Source organism: Pleurodeles waltl, chromosome 2_2 (genome assembly GCF_031143425.1).
Source record: "Pleurodeles waltl isolate 20211129_DDA chromosome 2_2, aPleWal1.hap1.20221129, whole genome shotgun sequence".
Taxonomy (NCBI): Eukaryota; Metazoa; Chordata; class Amphibia; order Caudata; family Salamandridae; genus Pleurodeles; species Pleurodeles waltl.
Window position 1 is genome coordinate 302,413,129 of NC_090439.1, and position 27,477 is coordinate 302,440,605.

At 43.7% G+C, this 27,477-nt stretch overlaps 1 protein-coding gene and 1 pseudogene across 3 annotated transcripts in view; both read left to right on the forward strand.

Annotated features, from left to right (window-relative positions):
- The window catches only part of OTULIN (OTU deubiquitinase with linear linkage specificity), a 337,117-nt gene extending 320,563 nt beyond the window's left edge, over positions 1-16,554 (forward strand). For all 3 annotated transcript variants that reach the window (XM_069219764.1, XM_069219765.1, XM_069219766.1), the window contains one exon: positions 15,135-16,554. In XM_069219764.1, coding sequence (XP_069075865.1) covers positions 15,135-15,332 — 198 coding nt within the window. In that variant the 3' untranslated portion in view covers positions 15,333-16,554. The remainder of the gene's footprint in view (positions 1-15,134) is intronic.
- Positions 9,140-9,642, forward strand: LOC138273217 (ADP-ribosylation factor 6-like; annotated as a pseudogene).
- Positions 16,555-27,477: the final 10,923 nt, after the last annotated feature.

Sequence of the window (27,477 nt, forward strand, 5' to 3'; positions counted from 1 at the left end):
CACTCCAAGTCCCCAAAGAATTCAAAATTTCAACACCATCATACAACGCATGTATCCAACACAAAGGATACAAGCAAAGATGGTACTACAACTCCTAGGCATGATGTCTTCATGCATAGCCATTGTCCCAAACGCAAGACTGCACATGAGGCCCTTACAACAGTGCCTAGCATCACAATGGTCACAAGCACAGGGTCACCTTCTAGATCTGGTGTTAATAGACCGCCAAACTTACCTCTCGCTTCTGTGGTGGAACAACATAAATTTAAACAAAGGGCGGCCTTTACAAGACCCAGTGCCACAATACGTAATAACAACATATGCTTCCATGACAGGGTGGGGAGCACACCTCGATCAACACAGCATACAAGGACAATGGAACGTACATCAAACAAAACTGCATATAAATCACCTAGAACTTCTAGCAGTTTTTCAAGCACTAAAAGCTTTCCAACCAATAATAGTTCACAAATACATTCTCGTCAAAACAGACAACATGACAACAATGTATTATCTAAACAAGCAAGGGGGGACGCTCTCCGCGCAGTTAAGCCTGCTAGCACAAAAGATTTGGCGTTGGGCAATTCACAACCAAATTCGCCTAATAGCACAATTTATACCAGGGATCCAAAATCAACTCGCAGACAATCTCTCTCGAGATCACCAACAGGTCCACGAATGGGAAATTCACCCCCAAATTCTGAACACTTATTTCAAACTCTGGGGAACACCTCAGATAGACTTGTTTGCGACAAAGGAGAACGCAAAATGCCAAAACTTCGCATCCAGATACCCACACAAACAGTCCCAAGGCAATACCCTATGGATGAACTGGTCAGGGATATTTGCTTACGCTTTTCCTCCTCTCCCTCTCCTTCCTTACCTGGTAAACAAACTCAGTCAAAACAAACTCAAACTCATATTAATAGCACCAACTTGGGCAAGGCAACCCTGGTACACAACGCTGCTAGACCTATCAGTAGTACCCTGCATCAAATTGCCCAACAGGCCAGATCTGTTGACACAGCACAACCAAAAGATCAGACATCCAGATCCAGCATCGCTGAATCTAGCAATCTGGCTCCTGAAATCCTAGAATTCGGGCACTTACAACTTACCCAAGAATGTATGGAAGTCATAAAACAAGCCAGAAGGCCATCCACCAGGCACTGCTATGCAAGTAAATGGAAGAGGTTTGTTTGCTACTGCCATATTAATCAAATACAACCATTACACACAACTCCAGAACATGTAGTGGGTTACTTGCTTCACTTACAAAAATCTAACCTGGCTTTCTCTTCCATTAAAATACACCTTGCAGCAATATCTGCATACCTGCAGACTACCTATTCAACTTCCCTATATAAGATACCAGTCATTAAAGCATTCATGGAGGGCCTTAGGAGAATTATACCACCAAGAACACCACCTGTTCCTTCATGGAACCTAAATGTTGTCCTAACTAGACTTATGGGTCCACCTTTTGAACCCATGCACTCCTGCGAAATACAGTTCCTAACCTGGAAGGTGGCATTTCTCATCGCCATTACTTCCCTAAGAAGAGTAAGCGAGATTCAGGCGTTTACAATACAGGAACCTTTTATACAACTACACAAGAATAAGGTCGTCCTAAGGACCAATCCTAAATTTTTGCCAAAGGTTATTTCACCGTTCCATCTAAATCAAACAGTGGAACTTCCAGTGTTCTTTCCACAGCCAGATACCGTAGCTGAAAGGGCACTACATACATTAGATGTCAAAAGAGCATTGATGTATTACATTGACAGAACAAAAAACATCAGAAAGACTAAACAACTATTTATTGCATTTCAAAAACCTCATGCAGGAAACCCAATATCAAAACAAGGTATAGCCAGATGGATAGTTAAATGCATCCAAATCTGCTACCTTAAAGCTAAACGACAGCTGCCCATTACACCAAGGGCACACTCAACCAGAAAGAAAGGTGCTACCATGGCCTTTCTAGGAAACATCCCAATGCAAGAAATATGTAAGGCAGCCACATGGTCCACGCCTCACACATTCACCAAGCACTACTGTGTAGACGTGTTATCTGCACAACAAGCCACAGTAGGTCAAGCCGTATTAAGAACATTATTTCAGACTACTTCCACTCCTACAGGCTGATCCACCGCTTTTGGGGAGATAACTGCTTACTAGTCTATGCAAAACATGCGTATCTACAGCGACAGATGCCATCGAACTGAAAATGTCACTTACCCAGTGTACATCTGTTCGTGGCATCAGTCGCAGTAGATTCGCATGTGCCCACCCGCCTCCCCGGGAGCCTGTAGCAGTTTGGAAGTTACCTTCAACTATTTATATATGTATCATCTCAACCTTAAATAGGTGCATACTTAGTCACTCCATTGCATGGGCACTATTACTACAATTCAACTCCTACCTCACCCTCTGCGGGGAAAAACAATCGAAGATGGAGTCAACGCCCATGCGCAATGGAGACAAAAGGAGGAGTCACTCGGTCCCGTGACTCGAAAGACTTCTTCGAAGAAAAACAACTTGTAACACTCCGGCCCAACACCAGATGGCGAGCTATTGCAAAACATGCGAATCTACTGCGACTGATGCCACGAACAGATGTACACTGGGTAAGTGACATTTTCATTCACCATCAGTTACGTTTTTTCATTACAATTCCAGGGGCACCAAATATGAAAGTTCCTGTTCCCTTTTGGAAATTACACTTATAAAATGTAATACAGTAACTCTAATGTTATCCTGTGGGAGAGGTGGGCCTTTGAGTAGTGAAAAACAAATTTAAGAGTTTTTCACTACCAGGATATGTAAATCATAAAAGTATGCGTCCCTTTCAAAATACACTGCACCCTGCCATCTGGGTTGTCCAGAACCTTCCCTAGGGGTGACAGTGTATAAAAAGAGAAGGTTTGAAACTGGCTAAAGGTTTATTTTGCCAGGTTGAAAATGCAGTTTTAAACTGCACCGGTAGGCTGCAGTGTCAGGCTGAGCTACTTCAGTGAGGTGCACAATCAGTGCTGAAGGCCCACTAGTATAATTTAATTTACAGTCCCTAGGCTCAGGTAGTGCCACTTTACTAGGGACTTACAAGTAAATTAAATGTGCCAACTGGGTATAAGCCAATGCTTTAAGGAGCGAGGACAAGCACTTTAGCACTGGTTAGAAGTGATTAAGTGCATAGAGTCCTAAGGCCAACAAAAACATATTCAGCTAAAATGGAGGAGAGAAGGTAAAAAGTCTGGGGATGACCCTGCAGAGAGGACCAAGACCAACAAATATTGAGAACATTTATTTAAAAAAGAAATTAAACTATCTCCACATTTTTCATGATATCTATGGCTGCAACAAGATATTGATGTGGTGTATGCACTAATGCATAACCTTGTGGTTGCTGAATTAAACAATTAGAATTTTTGCTGAAACAGACCAAAGAGCTATGTGCTTAAAAGTATATGTTCTTACATTTTGGCACAGGTGTGAATGCACCCCTGCAGTAAAAAGGGTTAAAGGAACACTACAGAAAGGGTAACAGGATATACCATTAACAGTAGCACAAAAAATGTTAGAGCAGCTTTCCACAGTGGCAGACATACCCACATTTGGCCTGTTAAATGATCCATCTTTCAAATCTTTAAGTACTACAGTGTTTCTGAGTTCAATCGTTCAAGCCATATCCAACCACATTTTTGACAAAGAATTTATGTGGGCTGTTCTAGGTTTTTTTTCTGAATGGCATTTCAACCTCAGTAAAAATAAAAGTTTCACTTTTAGGTTAGTTGGTAAATTAAAGATTTGTTGGTCTCAAGACCTCATGTAAGCTTGAAATTTTCTAGCCACATGCAAAATAACCTTACAGACGTTTCATTCCCTCATTTGGAAGCAAAATTTCAGAACTAGATTCTAAGAAAATATTAGTCCTACTATGGTATCTTCAGCCGTCCAGCCCCTCAACTTTCTGTCACAACAAACTGATCGGCATTTGACTCAGGAGTTCATTTGTTAATTCACCTGGCTCCCAGATAAGGTCTCCTCTCTTAAACGAAAAATTCATATCTGATTGAGACTTCTATCTGCAAATTCCTTTCCTTAGAATTATCCTTAGCATCAGACTGGATCTGGAAATATTTCATGGGCAATTCCCTGCACGCTGGTAGGTGGCATTGTTCAGCTCTGCGTGGCGTCGTTTGTGTTGTCTCCGTCAATATTGACACTTGCGGTGCCTACATAGGTGCCACCCAGGTGCACTAACGTCAGTTCTTTTCTTTTTGCGCCAGTCAGCGCAGATCCAGAGAAGAGCTACCTCTAGTCAATATTTAAGTAATGTTGTTTGACGTTTTGTTAACATCTTTCGAGGTTTTTCCTCCTGGTGTGGCAGCAATATCATCAAGGAAGGCCGGCATCAAGCCCTGCTGCACCGGTCACCGCTCACTGTTAGTGACGGACCCGCACCTTGAATGCCTCTGATGCCTCAAGCGTGACCACAACTCACAGGCCTGCACCGATTAACGTGCCATTAACTTGAATGCCTTGAGGAAGTTATCCCTCAAGCTCCAGGTGGCTCAACATGAAATGCCACGACGATCAAGGTCCTGGGAGAATTTGCAGAGTCCTAGATCTTCTTTGCACTCAGAGTAGTCGGTTCTCTCGGATAAGTCCCAACACAAGTAGAAGTCATCGTAGAGGTCTTCAACTTCACCTCGTCCATCGGCCGATGAGACAAGCGAGTGCCGCTCATCGAGGCCTGGCTTTGCAAGTGAGTGAGCACCTGGGCTGTCTTTGCGTCTCCTTGAGTTTCTGGGAGCCAAAATGACCCCAGCCCAACTCAGCAAGTTTTATGAGGCCATGCACATCATATGTTTGGGAGGGGGCCCCTTTTGGTTCCTCACCGATGGCTCTGGTCTGACGCTACTCAGGTACCAGGATCTGTTCTTGGATCCAGACCAACGCCGGTCGTGAGATGTCTGCCAGCGCTGCCCCAGTCTAATCCCCAAAGCAGAGCCAGAAGGGCATCAACCAACATCGATTTCTGCGCGAACTGGAGTTATGCCTTCCAGGCCAGAGATTGAGCTCTTTACCTATGAGCTAGGACTTGGGGAGGAATGGGAGGGGTCACTGGGCCCTGAAGAATACCAGCCATATGAGACCATGGACTGGTGTACGGATCTTTGTGTTTCCAGAGGACTGGACAATTCTCTAGATACTGGCATGCTTTCTACCACTACTGGGGCTTCGGTGAAGGGATCGTTATTCTCCATGGTGTTAAGGAGGGTAGCCGAAGTTCTCAACCTTCAGTTGCCCTCAGTGGCAGTCAATACTAATGTCTTGACAGCGGTGCTGCAACCAGGGGTTTCCCCTTCAGAACTGCTACTCCCATTCAACAAAGCCTTTATGGATGTCCTGCTTGGGACCTGGTCCAAACGTAGCACAGGGACTCCTGTGCATAGGACTATTACCCACCACCACTGCCGTGCCCCAGGGAACCCAAACGTCCTCACCCAACACCCTACCCCAGAGAGCTTGGTGGTCCAAGCCCTACTTCCCTTGTGAATACTGGCACAATCCATACCTCTCCCTCAGATAGGGAATCCAAGAGACTGGACACCTTAGGGAAGGAGATGTTTTCTCCCACCAGCCTGGCACTGCGGTCCGTGAACACTGCGTGCCATTTGGGCCAGTATTCCCATTCTTTGTGGGATACGATTGTACAGGTGGTGTCCCAGGGGAAGCCGAGGACGTTCTCTTCTAGGCTGCTGCAGATGGTATTGATGCAGCTAAGTTCTTTCTGCGATGTGGACTGGATACCAACAACATAATAGGCAGAGAGGTGTCATCAACAAGCCTGGTTTAGAATGACTGGATTTTCTGGAGGTGTCTAAGCATTGCCCATGGACATGCCCTTTGATAGCTCTTGTCTCTTTTGGAAACAAGGGGGATTCTTTACGGCCTTTTGTTCCTTTCGTTGCAGCGGAAGCATGCTTCCCAGCCCCAACGTGGTCGAGCGCCATACCCACAGACCCTGTGGGTCGGTTCCGTCCACCACCCCTCTGGTAGCCACAGCCTCTAAACCCTCCTAATCTGCCCTCTTACCATGGGCACCCAGTTGGCGGCAGAATTTGCCATCACCTGCCCCACTGGCAGCCCATAACATTGGTCATGTGGGTTTTGCATATCGTCCTAAGGGACTACTCCATCCCCTTTGTGACTGTCCCTCTCCCATACCACCAGCTTACAACAGGCTGACGGAGGGTCATCTATCCCTTCTCCACCAGGAGCCATGACTCTCTTGGCCAAGGGAGCCATTGCGAAGGGTGCCAACACCAGAAGTAGGTTGTGCCCAAAGGGAACGCCGGCCTTTGTCTTAACTTAGACCTACACCCTCTCAGTTTCTTCCTCAAGAAGGAGAAGTTCAAGGTGGTCACAGTAGCTCAGGTCTTGCCTGCATTCAACCCGGGAGACTGGATGGTAGTGTTGGACTTGCAGGATGCATAGATTCATATTCCAGTCCTGGCTGCCCACAGGCGTTACCTGCGGTTCACGGTGAGCCACGAGAACTTTCAGTTCACTGTGCTCCCCTTTGGTCTTACCAGCGCCCCTTGGGTGTCCACCAAGGGGATGGTGGTGGTTGCAGCTCATCTGGGGAGATCAGGAGTGCCAGTCTTCCTCTATTTCGACGGCTGGTTGGTGAAGGTGGGCTCATCCCAGACTGTCAGCTCCCACCAGCTGACCTCCTACACTCGTTGGGGTTCACCATTAGTGTGCTGAAATCACACCCTCTCAGACACTCCCTACCATCGGCATGATGCAGTTTTGGGCTTATCCTTCCGAACTGCGAGTCCAGAATATTTAGGCTATGATACCAATGTTTCAGCCTTTACCCTGGTTTTCACAGAGATTGACTCGGAGTCTGCTGGGCCTCATGGCCTACTGCATCCTGCTTATGACACATGCCTGCTAGCATATGCAGGCTCTGCATTGGGACTTGACTTTCCAGTGGGCGCAGCATCAGGGGCTCTTTCTAACATGGTCCAGATCTCAGAGGGACCTGCGAAAGATCTGCAGTAGAGGCTAACAAACCACGATTGAATCAGTGGCAGACCACCCCCCCCCCTTTTTTCCTCAACCAGATCTGACAATAGTGACCTATGCATCACTCCTGGGATGGGCTGGACATCTGAAAGAGGTGGCAATCAGAGGACTTTGGTCTCTGGCGTTATCAGGTCTCCACATCAAACCGTTGAAGCTTCAAGTGATTCTACTGGCATTGAAAGCCTTTCTACCCTCCATCAAGGTAAGGCTAGTGCAAGTGTTCACGGACAGCACCATTGCCATGTGGTACTGAAACAAACAGGGGTGGGTGGGTTTGTGAACCTTTTGTCAGGAGACCCCATGTCTCTGGACATGGCTGGAATGTCAGGGCATTTCCCTGGTGGTTCAAAACCTGGCAGGCTCTCTGAATACCAAGGCTGACAAACTCAGCCGAAGATGCCTGCCGGATTATGAATGGCATCTCCAGCCAAGGTGCAAGGTCTCTTTCATCAGTGGGAAGAGCCTTGGTTAGATCTGTTTGTCACTGCCAAGATAACACAGTGTCAGCAGTTCTGCACACTGGAGTTTCTAAGGTGGCTGTCGCTCAGAGACGCTTCATGTTGAGTGGAGTTCAGACCTCCTGTACGTTGTTCCGCCCACACCACTTCTTCCTAGAGTTCTAAAGAAGATCAAGAATAACAGGGCCCGAGTCATCCTTGTGGCTCCGGACTGGGCATGGAGCGTTTGGTATCCCAAGCTGTTGAGAATGGCCATCAATCCTCTGATCAGGTTGCCCCTTCGGGAGGATCTTATGTCGCAGCAGCAGGGGAAGGCCCCTCCACCTGAACCTTTTGACTTAACACCTTGCAAGTAGATTGACTGCCGACAGTTGGCGGCTTTCAACCTTCCTCCCGAAGTCTGTGATGTTGTCTTGGCAGCCAGGCATCCCTCCACCAAGACTTTTAATGTCTGGCGTTGGCAAGAATTTATGGCATAGAGTTCAGAAAAAAAGAATTGACCCCCTTTCTCAGGTGTCCAGTTCTTTTTATTCTTTCTCTTGCCCAACCTGGCTCTGCTCTCGGAACTCTGAAGGGCAATTTCTCCTCTGTCTCTGCTTTTTTGGGATTGCCTGATCAGGCGTTCCTCTTCAAATCCCCTATAGGTATTCAGTTCTTGAAGGTTCTACAACATATGTTCCCTTCTTCACCCTTCAACATGCCTCAATGGGGCCAAGAAGCAACCCCCTGAGGGATCTCATTCCACATAGCTAAAATTGCTACCACTGTGTTAGCTCGCAGCGTTTCAGTCCTGGACATCTGCCAGGCAGCAGCAAGAGCCGCATAGCACACGTTTATGAAACACTACTGCACCATTTCACCTCTTCTGGCAGCAGTGGGGCGGGGACCGAAAGGAGACTGCTATGTGCGGGAGAGAGAAGACTACTGGAGACGTAGCAAAAAGGGAGATCGCTGCCACTGTCTCCAGACACCAGATGAAGATTGGGAGGCAATGATTGACTCCTGTGGAGGCTAACGAAGCTGGGCCGAGGCCTCCACAGGATGTGAGGCACACTCTGGGAAAGGCAGCCTGCCAGAGGTAGGGCGCTGGCTCTCCCACACACAAGGAGAAAGCAGAACGCCAGTCACTGGAAGCGCTACATCTTGTGAACTAGCCTGTAGTGTGGAGAACTGCTGGTCAGCCGCTCCCATCTGTCATTGCCACTGACAGGTAATCAAGTAACTACTCCCTTCAACATGCGAAAGAGACTTTACCTAGTCTGGGCTGAAGACAACTTAACTACCAGGACACATCTGTTACTTTGTACCTTCATCACATGATCCTTCTTGACTGCTTTCTTTCCCACTTGATTTCCCAGGTTCTTTCTCCATTGGATCATGGTTGACGGCACTCCTTATCTGTTGGATACACCCAAATTGTGACATACCTTTCTCACAGAATTTTGTATTGTATTCCTCCCTTTAATTGGCCTAGTGGTCAAAACTGAGCAACTTCACAGTTAAACACTATCCGCTGTTAGATTTTATCCAGAAACCTTGATTTTCTTGAAAACTTGTTCACTTTTGTTTGGGCCAGAATGGAGAAGGTTCTGTAAAATATTTTTGGAAACCAGGAGATATGAATATTGATGCTTGGACTTGAACAAGACAACAAGCATGTACAAATTGAAACTGAGACAGTCTGTCACCACCATCTCTACAGTAGACTTCAATGTGGAGACACTGACCTATAAGAATGTAAAGTTCAATGTTTGGGATGTGTGGGGGCAGCCAATGTGAAGGCAGTACCACTATTGCACGCAGGGCCTGATCTTTCTGGTGGACTACGCAGTTCGTGACTGTATTGACGAAGCCATACAGGAACTAGATCATATTATCAATGATCAGGAAATATGTGATGCCATTATCCTGATCTTCGCCAACATAACCTGGCTGATGCAATGAAGCCACTTGAGATCCAGGAGAAGCTAGGTCTGACCCGCATTCAGAACAGGAATTGGTATGTGCAGCCCTCTTGTGCTCCAACAAGAATGAACTTTATGAGGGACTCATATGGCTAACCTCTAATTACAAATCTTAATAATAACTTTTAGGAATCAATTTTAAATATTAAGATGTCTGCGAGGACTTGTGTTAACCTCAAGTGACACAACTTGATAACTACTCTAAAACAATTTTAAACATGTTAAGTTGCCTTTTCCAGGGAGATGAGTAAACAAACCAATTTAAAGCAGTTTCCATAGGATTTTGATGCTCCAGTGAATCTTCCATTTTTTTGTTTTAAAAATCAACAGGATTTTTTTTTTTTTCCCTCTGCTTTAGAAGGTGCTAATTGTTAGAAATTGGTTCTCTACTTGGCAGAGGTATGCACCCTGTCCAAGTAGGGACCACAATCCTAATCAGGGTAGGTCAACACAGCCTAAATTATTCTGTGCCACCCTCCGGTAGCTTGGCACAGAGCAGGCAAGCTTAACTTAGAAGGCAATGTGTAAGTATTTTTGCAATAACTCTTACAGTAATACAGTGAAAACACCGCAAAAAGTACACCACACCAGTTTAGAAAAATAGATGTTTATCTGAATAAAACAAAACCAAAACAACAAAAGTCCAATATACACATGTCAAGCTACCACTTTTTAGAGGCTTAAGTAAGCCTTAATCCATTGGAATCAAAGGATGTGTGTCTTTAGCTCAAAGTACCTGGGATGCGTCGAAAACAAAGCCAATGCGGGCCACAGGGAAGGTGAGGCACTGGAAGGCAAAGTAATGCGTCGGTTCCTTACTGCGCGGGGGAGGTGATGACGATTTCCGGACATGTGGCATTGGTTCCTCACTATGGTGTGGTGTTGATGACAAATAGACGCCAAGAAACAATGCGTGAAATATCCAGATGTTATGTGATGATGGGACCGCGGTGAAACAGGCGCAGCGTCGATTCTGCAGGCGCTGTGTCAACTTTTTAGCCGCAAGACAGGTGCTTCACCGATTTTTGCAGCCGCTGCATCGATTTCTCACCGCAAGACAGGTGTGTTGATTTTTCAAGCACAGCATGTTGAGGCATGGATTTTCTCTCTTGGGTAAACTCTTTGATGGCCCTGAGACTTCTTTACAGGTGGCACTCTGACAAGCCCTTGGCGATCACTTGTGGTGGGGAGTCAACGTCCTCCCAGCAGAGTAAGGAAACAGCAGGGCAACAAGCAGAAGAGCATTCCTTTCAGGAAATCAGTTCATTTGGGGCAGACGTGTAGTCCTTCTGACAGAGTCCAGTTGTAGGTCAAGAAGTGTCTGATTTTTATGGGGCCACAGACCCAGTATATATACCCAAATGTGCCTTTGAAATGGAGGAGACTTCAAAGAGTGTTTGGCCCAGTCCTGTCTGCCAGGAGATCTTTTGGGGGGGGTGTTATCAATCCTTTGTGTGGGGTCAGCCCACAAGCCTTTATAGTGTAAGAGAGAGCCCCTTCACCCTTTCTGCCCAGGAAGACCCTTTAGAATGCAGATCCTGTGTTTATGCCTTTCTGGGTGGAATGCACAAGGGAAGCGGTCAACCACCACAGACCAAACATTGATTGGAGGCAGGCTGTAAGGCACAGAGAGCAGATAAGTGCAGAGAAATGCCTAGTTTCTAAAAGCACGCATTTCTAAAATAGTAATGTTAAATCCAACTTCACGAGTAAGCACGATTTCTCACTACCATTACAACCATGCCAAATATTACAAAGCCACTCATTTCAGATCAGAAATCACCAATAAAAGTATATAAGAGAGTTTCCAATGCTGGGGTCTATGAGAGGAGCAGTCATCACAATAGTGAAACATGACTTTGGGAGTTTTTCAGTTCCAGGTCATTTAAAACATACAAGTACTTGTCCTGTCTTTTACTTACGTAGAACCCTGCCCTATGGGCTACCTAAGGCTTGGCAGGTAGTTTTAAATGCCAAGTGGGAGTGGCAGGCCTGAGACTTGGTTAAAGGGCTACTTATGTGGGTGGCACAATCAGTGCTGCAGGCCCACTGGTAGCATTTCATTTATAGGCCCTCTGCACAAATAATGTACTTTACTGGGGAATCATTGGTGTTTACCATGCTTTAGGGAGAGAGCACTTTAGCACTGGTTAGCAGTGGTTCAGATCATAACTAACAACTGTAATCACTTTCACTGGCCAAAAGACACTGGAACAGATTCAACCATTGGTTCTGAGACTGGCTTCTTGTAGCACTCCCAACATATATATCTGATAATACATGCAGACACACACAACCACTCTTCTTGCAATAGGTGATCTGTGTACAATGGCACCACCATAATTTACTAATCTAGACTCTTTGAATTATACACTAGTAAAGCTTAAAAGTACAGTGTCATGGATACACCCATTCTGGTTGCTCGTTAAAATAAATGCACAAAAGGTGACAGGAGGGATGCTTTCAAATAGTCTAAACCCCATGCTCTCGATGAGGGTAACATTCCAAGCCTTCTAATGCTTTGTCAGTGTGGTTGGCTTGGATCTTGTGGCACAACGAGCAAGGGATCGAAGTCTAGGTTGAAACTAATCTGGGATTGCCTGTGTTCACTTCTGGAGGGTGCCTCGTCCAGCAGTTCAGGATGAACTAGACTGATCAAGAGTCACTACATGAATGAAAGCCAGCTGTCTCAAGCTCATCATTAACAAGGCAGAAGTAGTGATTTTCAGCAAGAAAACCTCCGCCATGGCACTCCAGCTGGTGGCTTGTTGAACTCTGATCCAGACTCATTCCCAACACCCACACTGGGATCCTCAGACTAAACAGCTAACTGGACATGTCAATGCTGCCACTTCATCCTGCTTCCACACCCTGAGGATGCTGGGTAAGACCTTCAAGTGGCTCCCAAGCAACACCAGAAACAAGTCACTCATGCCCTAGACACCAGCAAGTTGGATTACTCTGTATACACCGATATTAACAAGACACTCACCAAAAGACTATAAATTATCCAGAACTCAGCAGCTAGCCTCAACTTCATCGACCCTCACAAAACTCTCATCACACCATACCTCAGGGAGCTCTACTGGCTCACAATACACAAACATGCTCATTTCAAACTTCTCACACACACATTCATCTTAGGTGTCACCTCCCTGAGCAGTCACATCTTCTTCCACCCGTCACCCAGACACCTCTGCTCCGCAGGACTCCTACTTGCACAAATCCTGAGCATACACAAAACCAGATAAGAAATGGGCATTGTCTTGAATAATTCCTACAGCATGGAATGTCCTTCCACTCTACATCAGAGCTTGCACCTCTCTTGAATTCCGTAAGAAACTGAAGACCTGGCCATAACAACATAATTGTTCCCATGAGGAGCAGAGTCAGTGCTGATTTGTATAAGACAGACCTCTGTCTAAAGTGGTACAGTAGGCAAAAAACAATGGGTTGTAATGCTACTTAGAACACGTGCCAGTGTTTTAGACTGTTTGCAAACATTCCTTCCATCAATCTTTTGTGTGGTACATGTTAAAACGTAGGTGGACCCCTCACAACTCTAAACTGCACCTTTTGCACACAAAGTTTCTGCAAAAGGCTGCTGGGTTAACGCCATGAAAGCCCTGGGCTCTGGAACTACCTCATTGCACATAGTGACAGAAGGCACAACATGGGGCATACAGAAGGTTAGAAGATGCTTATATAGGTTGCTCTGGTGATCACATGCACCACTTGCAGGTTACCTCTGTTATTGAGACAGTAACAGCACCAATAGGTTGACAAATGTATACAATATTGGTGTAAAACAACAGAAGTGTAGTGAATCAGATTTGGGACTAGGCCAGACTGAACAATTTATTTGCTAGTTTCGATTCACATAAAGGGAAGGAAACATATGCTGAATCCTAAAATTTCTCAGTCCGTATGGGTTGCAGTCCTCCACAGACAGTACTCTTGCTTTGATTGTGTTATGCCTCTGTTAAGGTCTTCTCTTTATAGACCTCTTCGTCAAGAAGGCCAAGCCTCTGTGCCCACTATTGCCTCTTATGTGGTGCTGGTTCAGAGTTATTATGCAATACTTTCTTGTTGGACATTTAGGAAGGCCTCTCTTCTTTACCTCTTATATACAGAACTATTCAGAATTTCAGAGATTTCTTTTCATATGCTTGAAATTGTCATTTTTGGTCTTTGGTCATCCTGTCCTTGAAGATGAATAACATCCTAATACTTCCTCACGTTCCCGGTGTCTTTATTTGTGCATTTTCTCCTTCCCTGTGCCATTTCTGGTTCTTTTTAAAAGAATGCTCACATATACCAAATGCCTAATGTCCCCTGGCAGTCCCGGATGAAAGAGATGCTCGATGTTCCCTCAAGATACTGCGGTACGCAAACAAAACTTCAAACGCAGAACATTCACCTCCAGTGTGGTAAAACTGAATCCTGTGTGATTTCTTCATCTCTCTTTTCGTGGGCCATTCTGCTCACCACTGACCCACACCGCTTGATTAATTCAGGTAGAAATGTTGCGGTCTTGTGTGCTGGCAGAAAATAATAAGCTGACAATTCCTGCTTCTCCTAGCAGAAGTCAATGTTTAATCGGAATAAACTCGAGGTTACTTACGATCCTACCATGTGCCTCATCCTTCACCAGCCTGAGTGTCTCGTCAAGGCAGTGCTTCTAATGGTAGAAAATACAGGGCGGTTGCCGAAGGCATCGCTTCTTCGATCCTGCTAGGGCTTGGTAAAGGCAAGGCATGCTGAACAACACTCTGGTAAGCCTTAAATTTTGTGCCACATACCCCAAAATATCTCTCCGTACTAATATTCTCCAAAAGTCTCCTGTGAGCGGTACACCTCATGCTTTTTCAATCACATACTTCTCCAAACTACTTATTTTTAACATTTGATAGACAGATTTTCACTAATATGACCTTATTTGTATGAACCATTTGTAGCTACTTTGAAATCTGACTTGTAGCAATTGCAGCTTCTAAAAGGGAGCCAAATATAGTGACTCTTTTCTCATCAAGTGCTAAATGATTGTCAATAGCAGAATAATGTTTCATATCCTGAAAATGTAAATGTTCCTCTGTATTGTTATTATGAAAGAAGAATTGCTACTTTCACAAACAATGACTACATTTACCTGTAATACTGTAATAGGTAACTCTTTACACTCCTTCCCTTTCATCGTTGCTTCGTCCCTTGAAGCTGATGGAAGCATTTTTATTGAGATTAAATATTTCTAAGGCGTGTACTTGCTTTAATCAGTTGTTTATGCATGAATTCTTTGAATTTTTAATCCATTTAATTAGATAAGCACAAGCAATTCTTCCAACACGTCTGAGGTGCTACATTTGAGAGCACTATAAAACACTTTAAGTAAGTAAAGCATTCACTAAATTTCAAGTAACAAATAAAATAATTGTTAATGAAGTACAAAACCTTTTTCAGAATATTGATTTCGCAGAGTAATTTTCATGATGAATCTTTTTAATGGCTCTACAAAACATTTGAAACGGCCATTTCCCCAGGCCAATTACTCCGTGTATCATTTTATAACTGTTAATGTTGGTAAAATATTTTTTTATTTTTTCCATCCTAGGTGGAAATGTTCCTTCTTGGATACGCAGTGCAGCACACGATCAAGGTGTATCGACTTTACAAACATGATACAGATGAATTCATTACTCTTTACCCCAGCGATCAGGAAGACTGGCCTGTGGTATCCCTTATAACCGAAGATGACAGGCACTACAACGTCCCGGTTGGAATTTTTCAGACCGAAGAATTGGAAACATGATTTATTCCTGAAAATATACACCTGTGCTTTTTTTTTTTTTTTTTTTAATCAAACCCCGATTGATTAAAGTGTACTCCACCGTCTTCATTGGTTCCGGGTGCTGTAATAGCCATTAACAAGTGAAACACTGAAATTGTGAAAGACCTTCATTTCAAATATTTTAGTGCTTAATATATTTCGATTGCAGTTTCCTCCGACGTTGTTTCATCCCAACTAGTGTATCCCTTATAACCGAAGAGTCCAATTTGAAAAAGTATTTTTGCAGTGTTGAAAGGTCTTGAAATTGAGGATAGCATGAATTCTGAAAAGGGGGAATTTCTACTGAGCATCTTTTTCGGGCTGGTGAAAGCTTCTTCATTCCTTCTTCCTCTTAGAACCCACTCGAGAACAATGTTCCTCGATGGCTGCGCCTAGTGCAGTAATCCTATACACAGTATGGTGTCTATGGTCTTCTAATCGAAGCTGATCCTTTGTGTGAGTGGGATCTCTATGTAGAGTGTTTAAAAGCCCAGGTTGTATCCGGTGGAAATTGGTTTACAAAGGACAGATGTATTTTATGTCTGCTGGCGGTTATATAGAAAAGTGATTGCGATGTTCTCTTACCAATAAGATTTTTGTTTCAATTTTAATTGCTCGGCTGGCATGCTGAATGACTGAGTCCCACAGGATGGCACATTTTGTTGGCTACTGTTCCAGTTGCTTTGTGTATTTGCTCCGTGCTGTAGCACTGAATCTCGGCCTACCTCTGCAGGAATGTTCACTAGTTACTGGCCCATCATAGAATCAGTTTTACGATCCTGATATCACTCAGAACCCTTTACACTAGCCCTGTGTCAGACATTTGTGTTCCTTAGGCTCTTATTTCACCGTCTTACTGCAGAACGTCTTGACTTCATTCTTCGAATTCAGGTCCCACTTTTCCGACAGAAGAAAAATAAGAAAGAAAAGAAAGAAATACTCTCCATTTATGAAATAGCTTTCTGTGTTGGGGCTTTTCTGGTAAACTACGAGCGAAAGTAATTCATTGTTTTATGTACTGGGCAGCTTTAAGGCATATGGACCTAAGTACAATACAGATCAAATGTTGACTCAGATGCTTTCTCGTTCAGCAGTACCTCCCTGCTCAAGTGAGAGATTTTATTGTCCATGCACAACCAGTGATACTTTATTTTCATAACGTTGGCATGAAGGATATGAAGTAAATGCATGGTTCTGTCTTGTTTATGGTGTTTGCCTCGTTTGTTGGTCTTAGTGCACTGCTGATCCTCGTGTCTGCGCTTGTATTTTCTGCACTGGTAGCTCAACAGAAACAACACATAATTCAGAAATCAATAGGAAACTACTAGAGCAGACGTACGCATGTTGCATGTATGCGTCTACTGACTTGAATAGTGGTTGCAAGTATTCAGAGTCGAGTAAGAAATGTAAGGAGTTTTGTGAAATGGATTTGTATAACCAGTCACATTTTTAATATTTGGTTCATTAAATCGAAATACATAACAAGACAATATGAGAGCAAATCAACAAAAAAAAAATCGAGACGAGGCATTCAGGATTAAAACACTTAAAGCTAAAGCACTAAGAAACAGAACATTGCACAAAGTGCTCAACACTGACATAAAGTAAAAAAACAAACAAGCAGAGGGTACTTAAAGGCAAGTAATGGAAAACAAAATTAAACTGAAGGTGCTCTGGTGAACAGGAATATAACATAATGAATTGTTGGCATAGAACTCATCATGACTGAGACTTGCTGCAAGTGCTTAATTTGAGCCGGTGCTGCTCACCTGCATGCTTTTTTGGGGACCAGCACTTATTTTTTCTGATCAGACATCTATGAAGAGCAAGAGAGGGAAAATCTCACAAAGTGGGAAGTCTGTTACAAAGGGAGAAAACAGAGACCTGCAAGAGTGAGATAAAGGGGCATGGAGTGACTGGTAGCGGATTAGAGAGAGTGAGGTGGATTCAAGTCTACTTAGCCTTGGTATTCTGCAGATTGACACGTAACAGCACCAGCTGTGGGCTTCTGAGCAGAGTTTTGTGGCCCAGCACTCATTCTTTTTACGAATTAAGCACTTCTTGGTATAAACCTCTCTGTGTTTATAGGTTTCCGTTTCTCATGGTGGTGTGGATGAGCCTGTCAGGTGGACCGACTCTTTATCAGTTACCAAATTTCAGCTAATACAGGAGATCTCGCCCAAGTGTATGCTTAGTGAGGTAGGACCGTAGATGAAATGAGAGACTATGTATTTGAAATTAGAAGGGTGCCCTGGAATTTTCTTGTCACCCTTTAGCACACTGCTAAACTTAATGTTCTTCCAGCAGTAACTTGGAATGGGGCACTAACTACCCACCAACACGAATGGCACACTACATGATAAAGTTCATACCTTCATAGGTCTAAAAAAGTTAAACAGTATCACCCCAGTCCTGAAGGGCTACATTGTCTCTCCTACCAAGCATGCATTGTTTTCAATACCAGCTACATCACTTACAGGCCACCAGGAATAGCACATCTGGCTGAGACATTAAGTACCACGGTTGGACATCTCTTTGTTAGAAGCCTGTGTATCGCCAGGCTGGAAACAAGAAACTATGGAAATCAGAAATCGAGAAGACAGGCCTTTATAGACTGACCTTAACCACCTGAAATTTAGAAAGGAGCTGAAGACTTCTCTCTTCAGAGGAACAATAGATCAGTGATACACAAAGTAGGGCCTGGGGGCCGCATGCAGCCCTTTTGACCTTTACATGCAGGGCAGCAGTAGCACTAGGCTGCTGTTTACTCAACAGGCAATACTTTATTTAAACATTATTGAAGATAAAGAAAGGAAGTAAGGAATATGTCCTGAACCGCTTAACTGCAGGAACACTTTAATTTTTTAAAGAAATCTTGCAGCAAAAGTCTGCAACTATGATAAGGGTTCTTAAAAATTCAAAAAGTGTTTTTCATTTACACGCAGGACGATTTCGTCTTACTACTTCAGATAATATCAGTGCAATAGGACAATAGATTTCAAATATAAATTCAGAAACATTCATTCATACGCCCATCTTGATGATAATGCTAATAATGAATTGTCAGTTGTTATCTGCACTCTTTGATTGGCCTGTTTTGCTATTATATCTGAACAACTTCATAGTTTCTTAAGTAAAACACAGGAAAAAGGTTCGCACAGAACACATACTGAAGTCATGCATTGTGAGGTCCTCCTACATACAATTATGAAGAAAATGAAGGAAACGTGAAATAAAACAATTGCCTAGGATCACACAATTTGATAAGGTGGGAAAGCTGGGATTAATGCAAGGTTTTCTGGTTTCACATTGAGCGATTCAGCCACTAGATCTATATGCTTTGCTGCCTCCTAAACCCCCATAACACCACAACCACTCCCCCATCCAGAGGCCCCTCCTCCCTTTGATCGCCATGTTGCTAGTATCAGTGAGGCCCTCGGTCACACCACAGACCAAACTTTGTGGCCCCTGGGAAAATGTTTGTGAGTACCCATGCACTAGATTTTCTCTTGATCAAACCTCCTCCCACAAATATTCTAGCTCCTGGTGAATGGGGCATGTACCCACTCTCTTGCTGGATTTGCGCCATCCAAACCCCAGTATTTATTCTGTTCCCAGTGCCTTCAAAATGCTGCTACTTCCTCCCGGATTAGAGCTGGACTGGGTTTAAGTGCTGCAGTGTAAAATAGCGTTTGTGATTGATGGGTGCACACATGTTGTTTTTTCTCACACTGTGTCCATGCTTTTGTAGACTTATCACGTAGTACTTACTACTAAAGACCAGCAGGTAAGTTCTGGATGTTATTGTAACTCAGTGGAACTCATTTTACTGGCAGTTGAACGACCAAAGCATAGTAGATCACAGCAGTGAATATTAAATTATCTGACCTATCTTAGTATTGTCATACAAACTTGAAGGAGCAGATTCTCGGTCATAGTTCACAATACTGCAATGGCCAATAGGTGTGATTTTGTACCAAGCACTTGGTTGGAAGCAAATAACCATTGGTGTTTTTCATGGAATCTTCACTGATACTCATGATCGCTCCACTTATTCTCTTTCTGGATGGGTCTCCAGAACATGTTTCAGGACAAAATGTATTTGCACCGTATTGCTTTAGCTGACTATCCTCTAGCACGTTTTGTTTTTTTAAATAGCCATTTACATCCTAAGATGAACGCAACATAGTTAACAGAGCATGTCCGTTTTACAGACCCATTACTTAAACTAAAATGTAAAAGGAAGTTGGCAGGGAAGAAGGCAATAGAGATGAACTGAATTGTATCTCGAAAACCTCAGCCGGCTGCTATCTTGCTGTGGTATTTCCCTCACCCCCTAGTATCGCTTCTCTCCTGGAAGAAGCCATCACTTTTTTGACGGAGACCTGCACTGTGAAGGACCTACCTGTCAAGGCATCTTTCAGCATCTACGCCGCCAGTGTAGAGTGATAGACAGTCAAGAACCTCCTTGTGGAGCTGGTTTCACACAGCATTGGCACGCTCATGGGTCTGGGCTTGGGTGTGTTTGCACTGTGTTTGTAGATCAAAATGTAAACATTACAGGTGAATACTGTGACTGTAGTGTGACAGGAACACGACTGGAGAGTGTTAAAATACACTCATTAGCTGAAAGAATAATGTTGAAACGCAGCAGCGGTTACTTACTAGACTAATTCTCTCTACATGCCTCACTTTGACCTAATGAATGTATGTTGATAAAATGGGTTATGATTGTTTACGTGACGCACTTTAAAAGTATAGTATTTTAAATGTAGTTTTCCTAAGTAGGGAATATCCGGCGACAGGTGTATAAAACGTAGTAAAGAGAGGTATAGAATAACAGAATTAACTTAATTACAACACTTTAAGAAGGTATTTTCAACTTCCATGCTATTGGAATTATCGTTACACAGCAAGTGTGTGTCGATGGAGTTGTGTGTAGCAGGGCTTTAAGTGGGGTGGGTCCTTTCCGGTCTCAGACTCCGCCTCAATTAAAACCTGACCTTAAAACATGTTCCCAACGGGCCCTGTACTGGTGTTCCAAGCTTCACAGGGGAAAAACCCTGATCGATTTATGAACAATGCTGTATAAACAGTTGTGGTAATTCATATCAGTGATGTTATTCCTGTGACTATTTTACTTATTCTTGCATTCCCTTAGTGTTTGCTTTTCCCAGAATGCTGTGTTTCAATAACTGTTTTTTCATACAGCATAGTTGCTTCTAGATGTATGGGTAAGTTAGATTGTGGGTGGGTGTTTCTAATGGGCCGCTGTTGAGCACACTGGAGTTGAGGCTGGAGGTAGGGCAAGTTTCTCAAAGTGCCTTGTCATTAGGTCATAAAGGGATTAGTTCACATGCTGATGCAATCCTTGGCCTCTCTAGAACGCACATGGAGCAATAGTGATGTGTAGCAATACAAATCCTTCTAGCTTACGCGTCAAGAATTTTCAATTCTATTAAGCGAGGATTATGCTTACTCTTTCTTTACTGATAAATCACAGCAGCCAATCAAATGACAATAAACGAAAAAACTACATATCCCATGGTGCTATAGTCCAGTATCACATGCACCAATTACTGTCTGTGACCTATCCCATAACATGAATAAACCTATACGTCACATCCTATTTCTTTGCGAGAAAACGATAACCTTGAAACTTCTGCACTGAAATGTCTTTACGAACTGAAGAACTTGAAACCTTTCAGTCACCTCCAACATAACCGAACTCCATGGAAACTGGTAGATGAACAATTTTCAAAGATCCAACAGAAAAAATATCTTCACCGATATCCAACAACTCAGATAATCAAGCATTCTTCTGATCTGAACCTAAAACATAATAATAATAAAAGGTAATATCTTATAATGTTGACATATCTATACAAATATAAACAACCTTCTTTAATAACCCAGGGTGGGCACAATAATAAAATCTCTAATAGTTTTTCATTTATGAATCTTCTATAACATGTAGAACAAACATTTCCGGGTGGGATAATCCTCGCCTCCGTGTCCTTAATAGAATTGAAAATTCTTGACGCGTAAGCTAGAATTTTTTTTATTCTATTTCAGGACCGGAGGCTCGGATTATGCTCGTTCAAAGCTGATCAATAACAACAGAAGCAACATCAACTACTGGTTTATGATAGAATATTTTAAATGTAGACTCAGAAGACCAATCTGCTGCTTTCATAATGTCTCGAACCCAAATCAAAGGTTTTAGATGCCATAGCTCCTCTAACAGAGTGAGCTCCAAAAAGATTTATATCTATACCCGCTTCACTCATCAACCATCTCATCCACCTAGCAAGAGCGGCTGAGGAAACAGGTTTAAAGGGTTTCTGTAAGTAAATAAGTAATTGACCATTTAAATTCTGTCTAAATTCTTCAGTGACTGCTTCATAATCTTTTAAGCATTGAACTACACATAATTTAGAATTATCTGGAAATTTAGGATACGTTACTGACCTGCAATTTGTCTTAGTTCTTTTGGTAATGTTAAATGATACTCCGTCTGGAGAATATACTCTACCTGCGAGGTCTAAGGCCATGACACCTGAGACTCTCTTACAAGATATCAGACAAATCAACATAGTTAATTTTGCAGAAATCTGTTTACGGGATAAATACCTATTGGATGGCCAGTCCTCTAGGAACTTCAAAATAATATACTCACATCCCACAATTTAGAATATTTAGCCTGGGGGGAGGGGGGGGGTTGGTCTAATGAATACTTCTCAAAAGCTTACATACTGATGGATGTTCCCCCACTGGTTTACCATCAACATTAGCATGCCCAGCTGAAATGGCAGATCTAAAATTGTTGATGGTCCTGTAAGCCAAACCTGAAGAAGCAAATTCAGCAAGAAAGTTAATAATCAATTCAATGCCCGACTCCACGGGATTACAATCTCTTCCACTGCACCAACTATTCCATCTACGCCAGGCTGACGAATATCTTTTGTGAGTGCTAGGGGCCCAAGCTTGTTTGATAAAATTCGTAGCTTGTAGCGAAAGGCCTGAGGAATCCCATCTCGACCAGAAACTAACCACGCCATCGTCAACTTCCCTGAAAGTACCAGTGGATGTTGATGGCCCTCCGGGTTCAAGAGAAGATTCAGACAAGAAGGAATGAGAAGGGGATGGGAGCACGTCAGTTGTAGAGCAATTGGGAACCAGGGTTGCGACCTCCAACATGGTGTCACTAGAATAAAATCTGTTTTCTGTCTCTGTATTTGAGCTAAGACTCTGGATATTAACAGAAACTGAGAAAACGCATAACCCTGAAGCAGGGACCAATCCTGCAGGAATACATCCATTGCTAGAGCAAGAGGGTCTGGATGCCAACTGAAGAATTTCGAAGTCTGAGTATTGAGACTGGATGCAAAGAGGTCGACATCACAAGGACCCCATTCTTTGATTATCTGGGAAAAAATGACTGTATCCAGTCGCTGGAATCCGTCAGGTATCTGGAGTTCCAGTCCACAATAGTGTTCAGAGTCCCCGGAAGGTACTCCGCTATCACTACTAATCGATGTTTCAGGCAATAATGCCAAAATTCCTTCGCTATCTCCGCTAGAAGTCAGGATCTCGTCCCTCCCAGTTTGTTGACATAACGTACCGCTGAAATATTGTCCATTCACAATAGTATGCAACAATTCGTCTTTTGAGGCGAAAGGCTCTTTATAGCAAACAAGCCTGCTAGGAGTTCCAGACATTTGATATGAAGGGAGCTTTCTGTCTGTGACCATCTGCCCCCCATCACTAGGGACCCGCATCGGGCTCCCCAACCCCATTGACTGGCATCCGATTCGATCACTACCTCCGGGTGCGACCCAAAGATGGCTCCCCCATACCAAGCCTCCATGTGTTGTAACCACCAATGAATTTCCTCTCTGACTTCTGTCGTCAAGGGGATCAATCAACTCGGAATAGCTCAGACCCTGCTGTAGGTGTCTTATCTTTAATCTCTGCAGAGCACAATAGTGTAAGGGGGCTGGGAAAATTGCCTGAATAGAGGAGGTCAACAGACCCACTAATCTGGCAATGGTCCTTAGAGAGATAAATGTGTTTGCTAACGCTGCTCTCAATTCCCTCATGCTATTGCACATTTTTGCTGATGGCAGAACCAGAAGGGCTCGTACTGAGTCTATCTTGAAGCTCAGAAACTCCATCACTTGAGATGGATTCAATGACGACTGCTGCACATTGATCAGGAAACCCAAATCCTGTTATAAATTGATGGTCCAGTCCAGATGAATCAGGAGAGTACGAGGATCCTGAGCCATCAATAAAATGTCGTCCAGATATATGATCAGTCTGACCCCCTTGGTTCTCAACGATTCCACAACTGGTCTCAACAGTTTCGTGAAACACCAAGGGGCTGATGACAGGCCAAACGGGAGTGCTTTGAATTCCAAACAATGGCCTTTCCACAGAAACTGAACAAACTGTCTGTGAGGGGGGAAGATTGGAACTGATAGATAAGCGTCTTTTAGGTCCAGTCGGACCATCCAATCTCCTTCTGATAGAATGTCTCTCAACATGTGGATCCCTTCCATCTTGAAATGTCTGTAAACAATCCAAGAATTGACATCTTTCAGATTGAGAACTAGACGATGATCTCCCCCTTTTTTGTCGACTACAAAAATAGGACAGCAAAATCCAGAGGGGTGAGGTACAGAAAACTCTACCGCTCCTTTGACTATCAAGGACTGTACCTCTGCGTCTATAAAAGTCTGAACGTCAAGGGAAAAATTAATTTGAATAGGGGAAGAGAATTGGGTTGGAGCTCTGATAAACTCTAGATGGAACCGAGAGGCCGTCTGAAGAATCCAGGGATCTCCAGAGATCTTCTTCCAGTTGTCTAAGAATAGACCCACTCTGCCCCCAAGAAGAACTTGAGTGTGATGAATAATGTTTACCTGAGTAGCCAGCATCTTGGATGGCTCCTTGTTGACTCCTGCGCTGCCTTCTGTGGAATCTGGGGCGGTTACTTCTGGTGCGGGTGGGATAAAAGGTAGGTTCGGTTTGTTCTCCATACCATCCACCCCTATCTCTGGGTTAATAGTTTTGGGGACTAGAATAGGATTCTCGGCCGGGCTTTCGTCCACCAAAACCACCGGCCTTGACAAAAAGGCCCCTTCTGAAAACTTTTTTAAATAGACATCTGGGCTTTATTGAGGGAAGAAAATGTAGAACAGAATTTTGCCAATTCTTAAATGAATGACGAGCCGAATAACATTCCGTCAGCTGCAGGACCAGCTTCCGAAGTTGCTAGGTCCACTAATTTTGTGTCCATGCGCATAAGAATAGACTTCCTGTGCTCTGAGGATATGGCACAATTGGTGTGACCCAGTTGGCAAATGGCTCACTGCGTCCAACCCATTAAGGTATCAGTGTCAACAGGAGTCACTGACTCTTTTGCACTAACTGCCCTATCCAAGATCTTAGTTAGAGGTCCCGATAAATCGAGAAGTTTGTCTTCACAGAGTTTCCATGACCTATCCAAACCTTTTTTAGGGTCTTTAGCGATTTTTTTTTCATAAAAGTGACCATTGTAGGGTCAATTTCAGGGGTGTCCGATACCTTATTGTCTAAGTCCGGTCTAGGACATTCTGCTCGAAGACGAGCGCAGACTTCTTTATCAAAACTCTTCCTGAGCTAAGAATGTACATATTGCGCTACTTTAGCCGAAGGAAGCCAATTGGAAGATCTGGGGTGAATAAGTTCAGTTGGATCAAAATTCAAGACCTGTGACGCAGGAGTCTGTTCCCTGATTTTCTTACTGGGTCCAGGGATATCTGAGTCATCAGAATCACTGGAAGAGTCTTTATCAGATGAGGACGACACTAAGTGGGCGTCTTTCTTAGAGCTATAATTATGTTCTGCCTCCATTTTCTTGCGAATCTTTTCAAAGATGTCTGCATGAGGATCTACAGATTGGGATTTTGCGTCTTCATTAGTCTTAGATCTTGCTTTCTGCTTAGCAGAATCGTCTCACAAAAGAGGGGTATTTTGGTTAGACAACCAGCCTTGCGATTGGGCATATTTGAAAAGCTGCCCTGAGAAGGGGCTCAAATCTCTAACCAAGGCATCGTTTACAGATTGTTGTACTCTGGTATCCAAAGCTGCTACCAAATTAACCTCTAGCTGATTGCTTGAATCATCAGGGAAGTATTCTGCCTCTGGATCTTCCCATTGAGCCATATTGCTCTGAATTCTGTTTTCTCAAAATATATAACAAACGGGGGAGTGGAAAGAACCCCTAGCAGGCAATATTAATTAAAGGCCCAATAAGATGTGGAGGGAGCTGCCTGCAACCACTCTAGGCAGAGCCTAATTTATTTTTACAACCCAGGTGTCGAGCACGCAGGGTGTCTGGGAGCATAAAGAGCTAAAAATAGCTCTTTCCAATACACGCGCTGAACAGAGCTGCTCTCTGTACACTTGGAGCTAAAAATAGCTTTCTCTGAGGCACGCTCTGAAAAGAGAATACGAGCCGTTCTCCAGAATCCAGAAAACTCGGAGATCGGCTCGTAAACCTGCGCGCGTGCACGTCTTTGAAAGAAAAGACAGACTACGCGCACCGCACGTAGTTGCTCCCACTCCACCAATGTCAGAAAAAAAACGGGCACAAATAAATCGGAAACTTCCGATTAAAATAAACACAATGATTAAACAATGCGAGCAGAATCGTGTCGCGACAAAATCACAATAAAATGCATACAATGAATACAAAGTAAGCACAAATTCACATGAGAGAAAAGGGAAATACTAATTATCTGCTGCGAAGCAGCAAAGAAAGAGGATGTGACGTTTAGGTTCATTCATGTTATGGGATAGGTCACAGACCGTGATTGGTGCATGTGTTACTGGAATATAGCACCATGGGATATGTAGTTTTTTCGTTTATTTTCATTTGATTGGCTGCTGTGATTTATCAGTAAAGAAAGAGTAAACATAATCCGAGCCTCCGGTCCTGAAATAGAATTGTAACTGTCATTTTTTAAATATCTTTATTTTTGGTAATTTCTGCAAATAATTTAAAATGTCATATAACAACCAACTGAAAGGTGCCATAACTTACCCCACAACAGCCACAGGCCGCCCTGCATAAAGGGCTGCTACATAGCCACATTAATAGGCTACAGTAGGATAGTAGACACTAACACCGATGCCAAAGACTTTAGGTACAAACAGATGCAGTTTTGGCAGGGCACTGTATGCCATAATGTTTCAGCCAGCTTCCCCAGACCTTGCAGAACTTGTGTGAACAGCCTCTGTTCTTATACCTCACCTTTTCGGCAGCCATGTAGAATTCCATCCCGACTTCCATTTCCCAGAATCGGGACCTTGGCGCCGCCTCACCTCCTCACTATATCCTGTTGGACCACCACAAACCCCAAGTTACAAAAAAAGTAGCTCTGCCCTGGGAAACATCCATGTCTCCGGGGACCACCAGCAGAATAAATGTGGGACCAAGGGGTATGCACTCTCCCAACACTCCATTGAGCTCCCGAACCACCTGTGACCAGTATGTCTGGATGGCGCGGTAGCTCCACAGCGTATGAACAAATGTGCCCTGGTGGCATCCCACAATGCAGACAGGGGCGTACTCAAGCAGGTCCAAGCCTCCCATGCAAATGACAAGTCGTTGATAGCCACCAGGTGGGACGCCCAGTAGTATGTCCTTATATCAGAGTGCAGTTCAAACGCTCTATGAATTACGCTGCAGGGTCTTAAGCACCATTTGAAGATGACCATTACGCCACAGCAAGGCCCACAAGTCTCCCTCTATCTTGGTGAACATCACCTTGGGGACTGAGTACTATGTATTCTGTAAGGCATAGAGCAATTCGGGGAGCATTATCATTTTCTGTTACGCCAACCCCACAGCAGATAAAAGTAGGATAAAGGTGACAGTCATAAACACACAAAAAGTGACTGTATGGAGAAGTAGGTACAGAAGAACTGAAAAATAAGCAAAAGAAGAATAAAAAGAAGGGAGCACAAAAAAGAGAAAATAGAAGAGAAAAGGATGTCATCGGAAGGGCAGTCCGCACCGTATAGCATGTGCTGTTACACATTTGCCTTCACTCCAATATCATCGGTAGGCAGCACA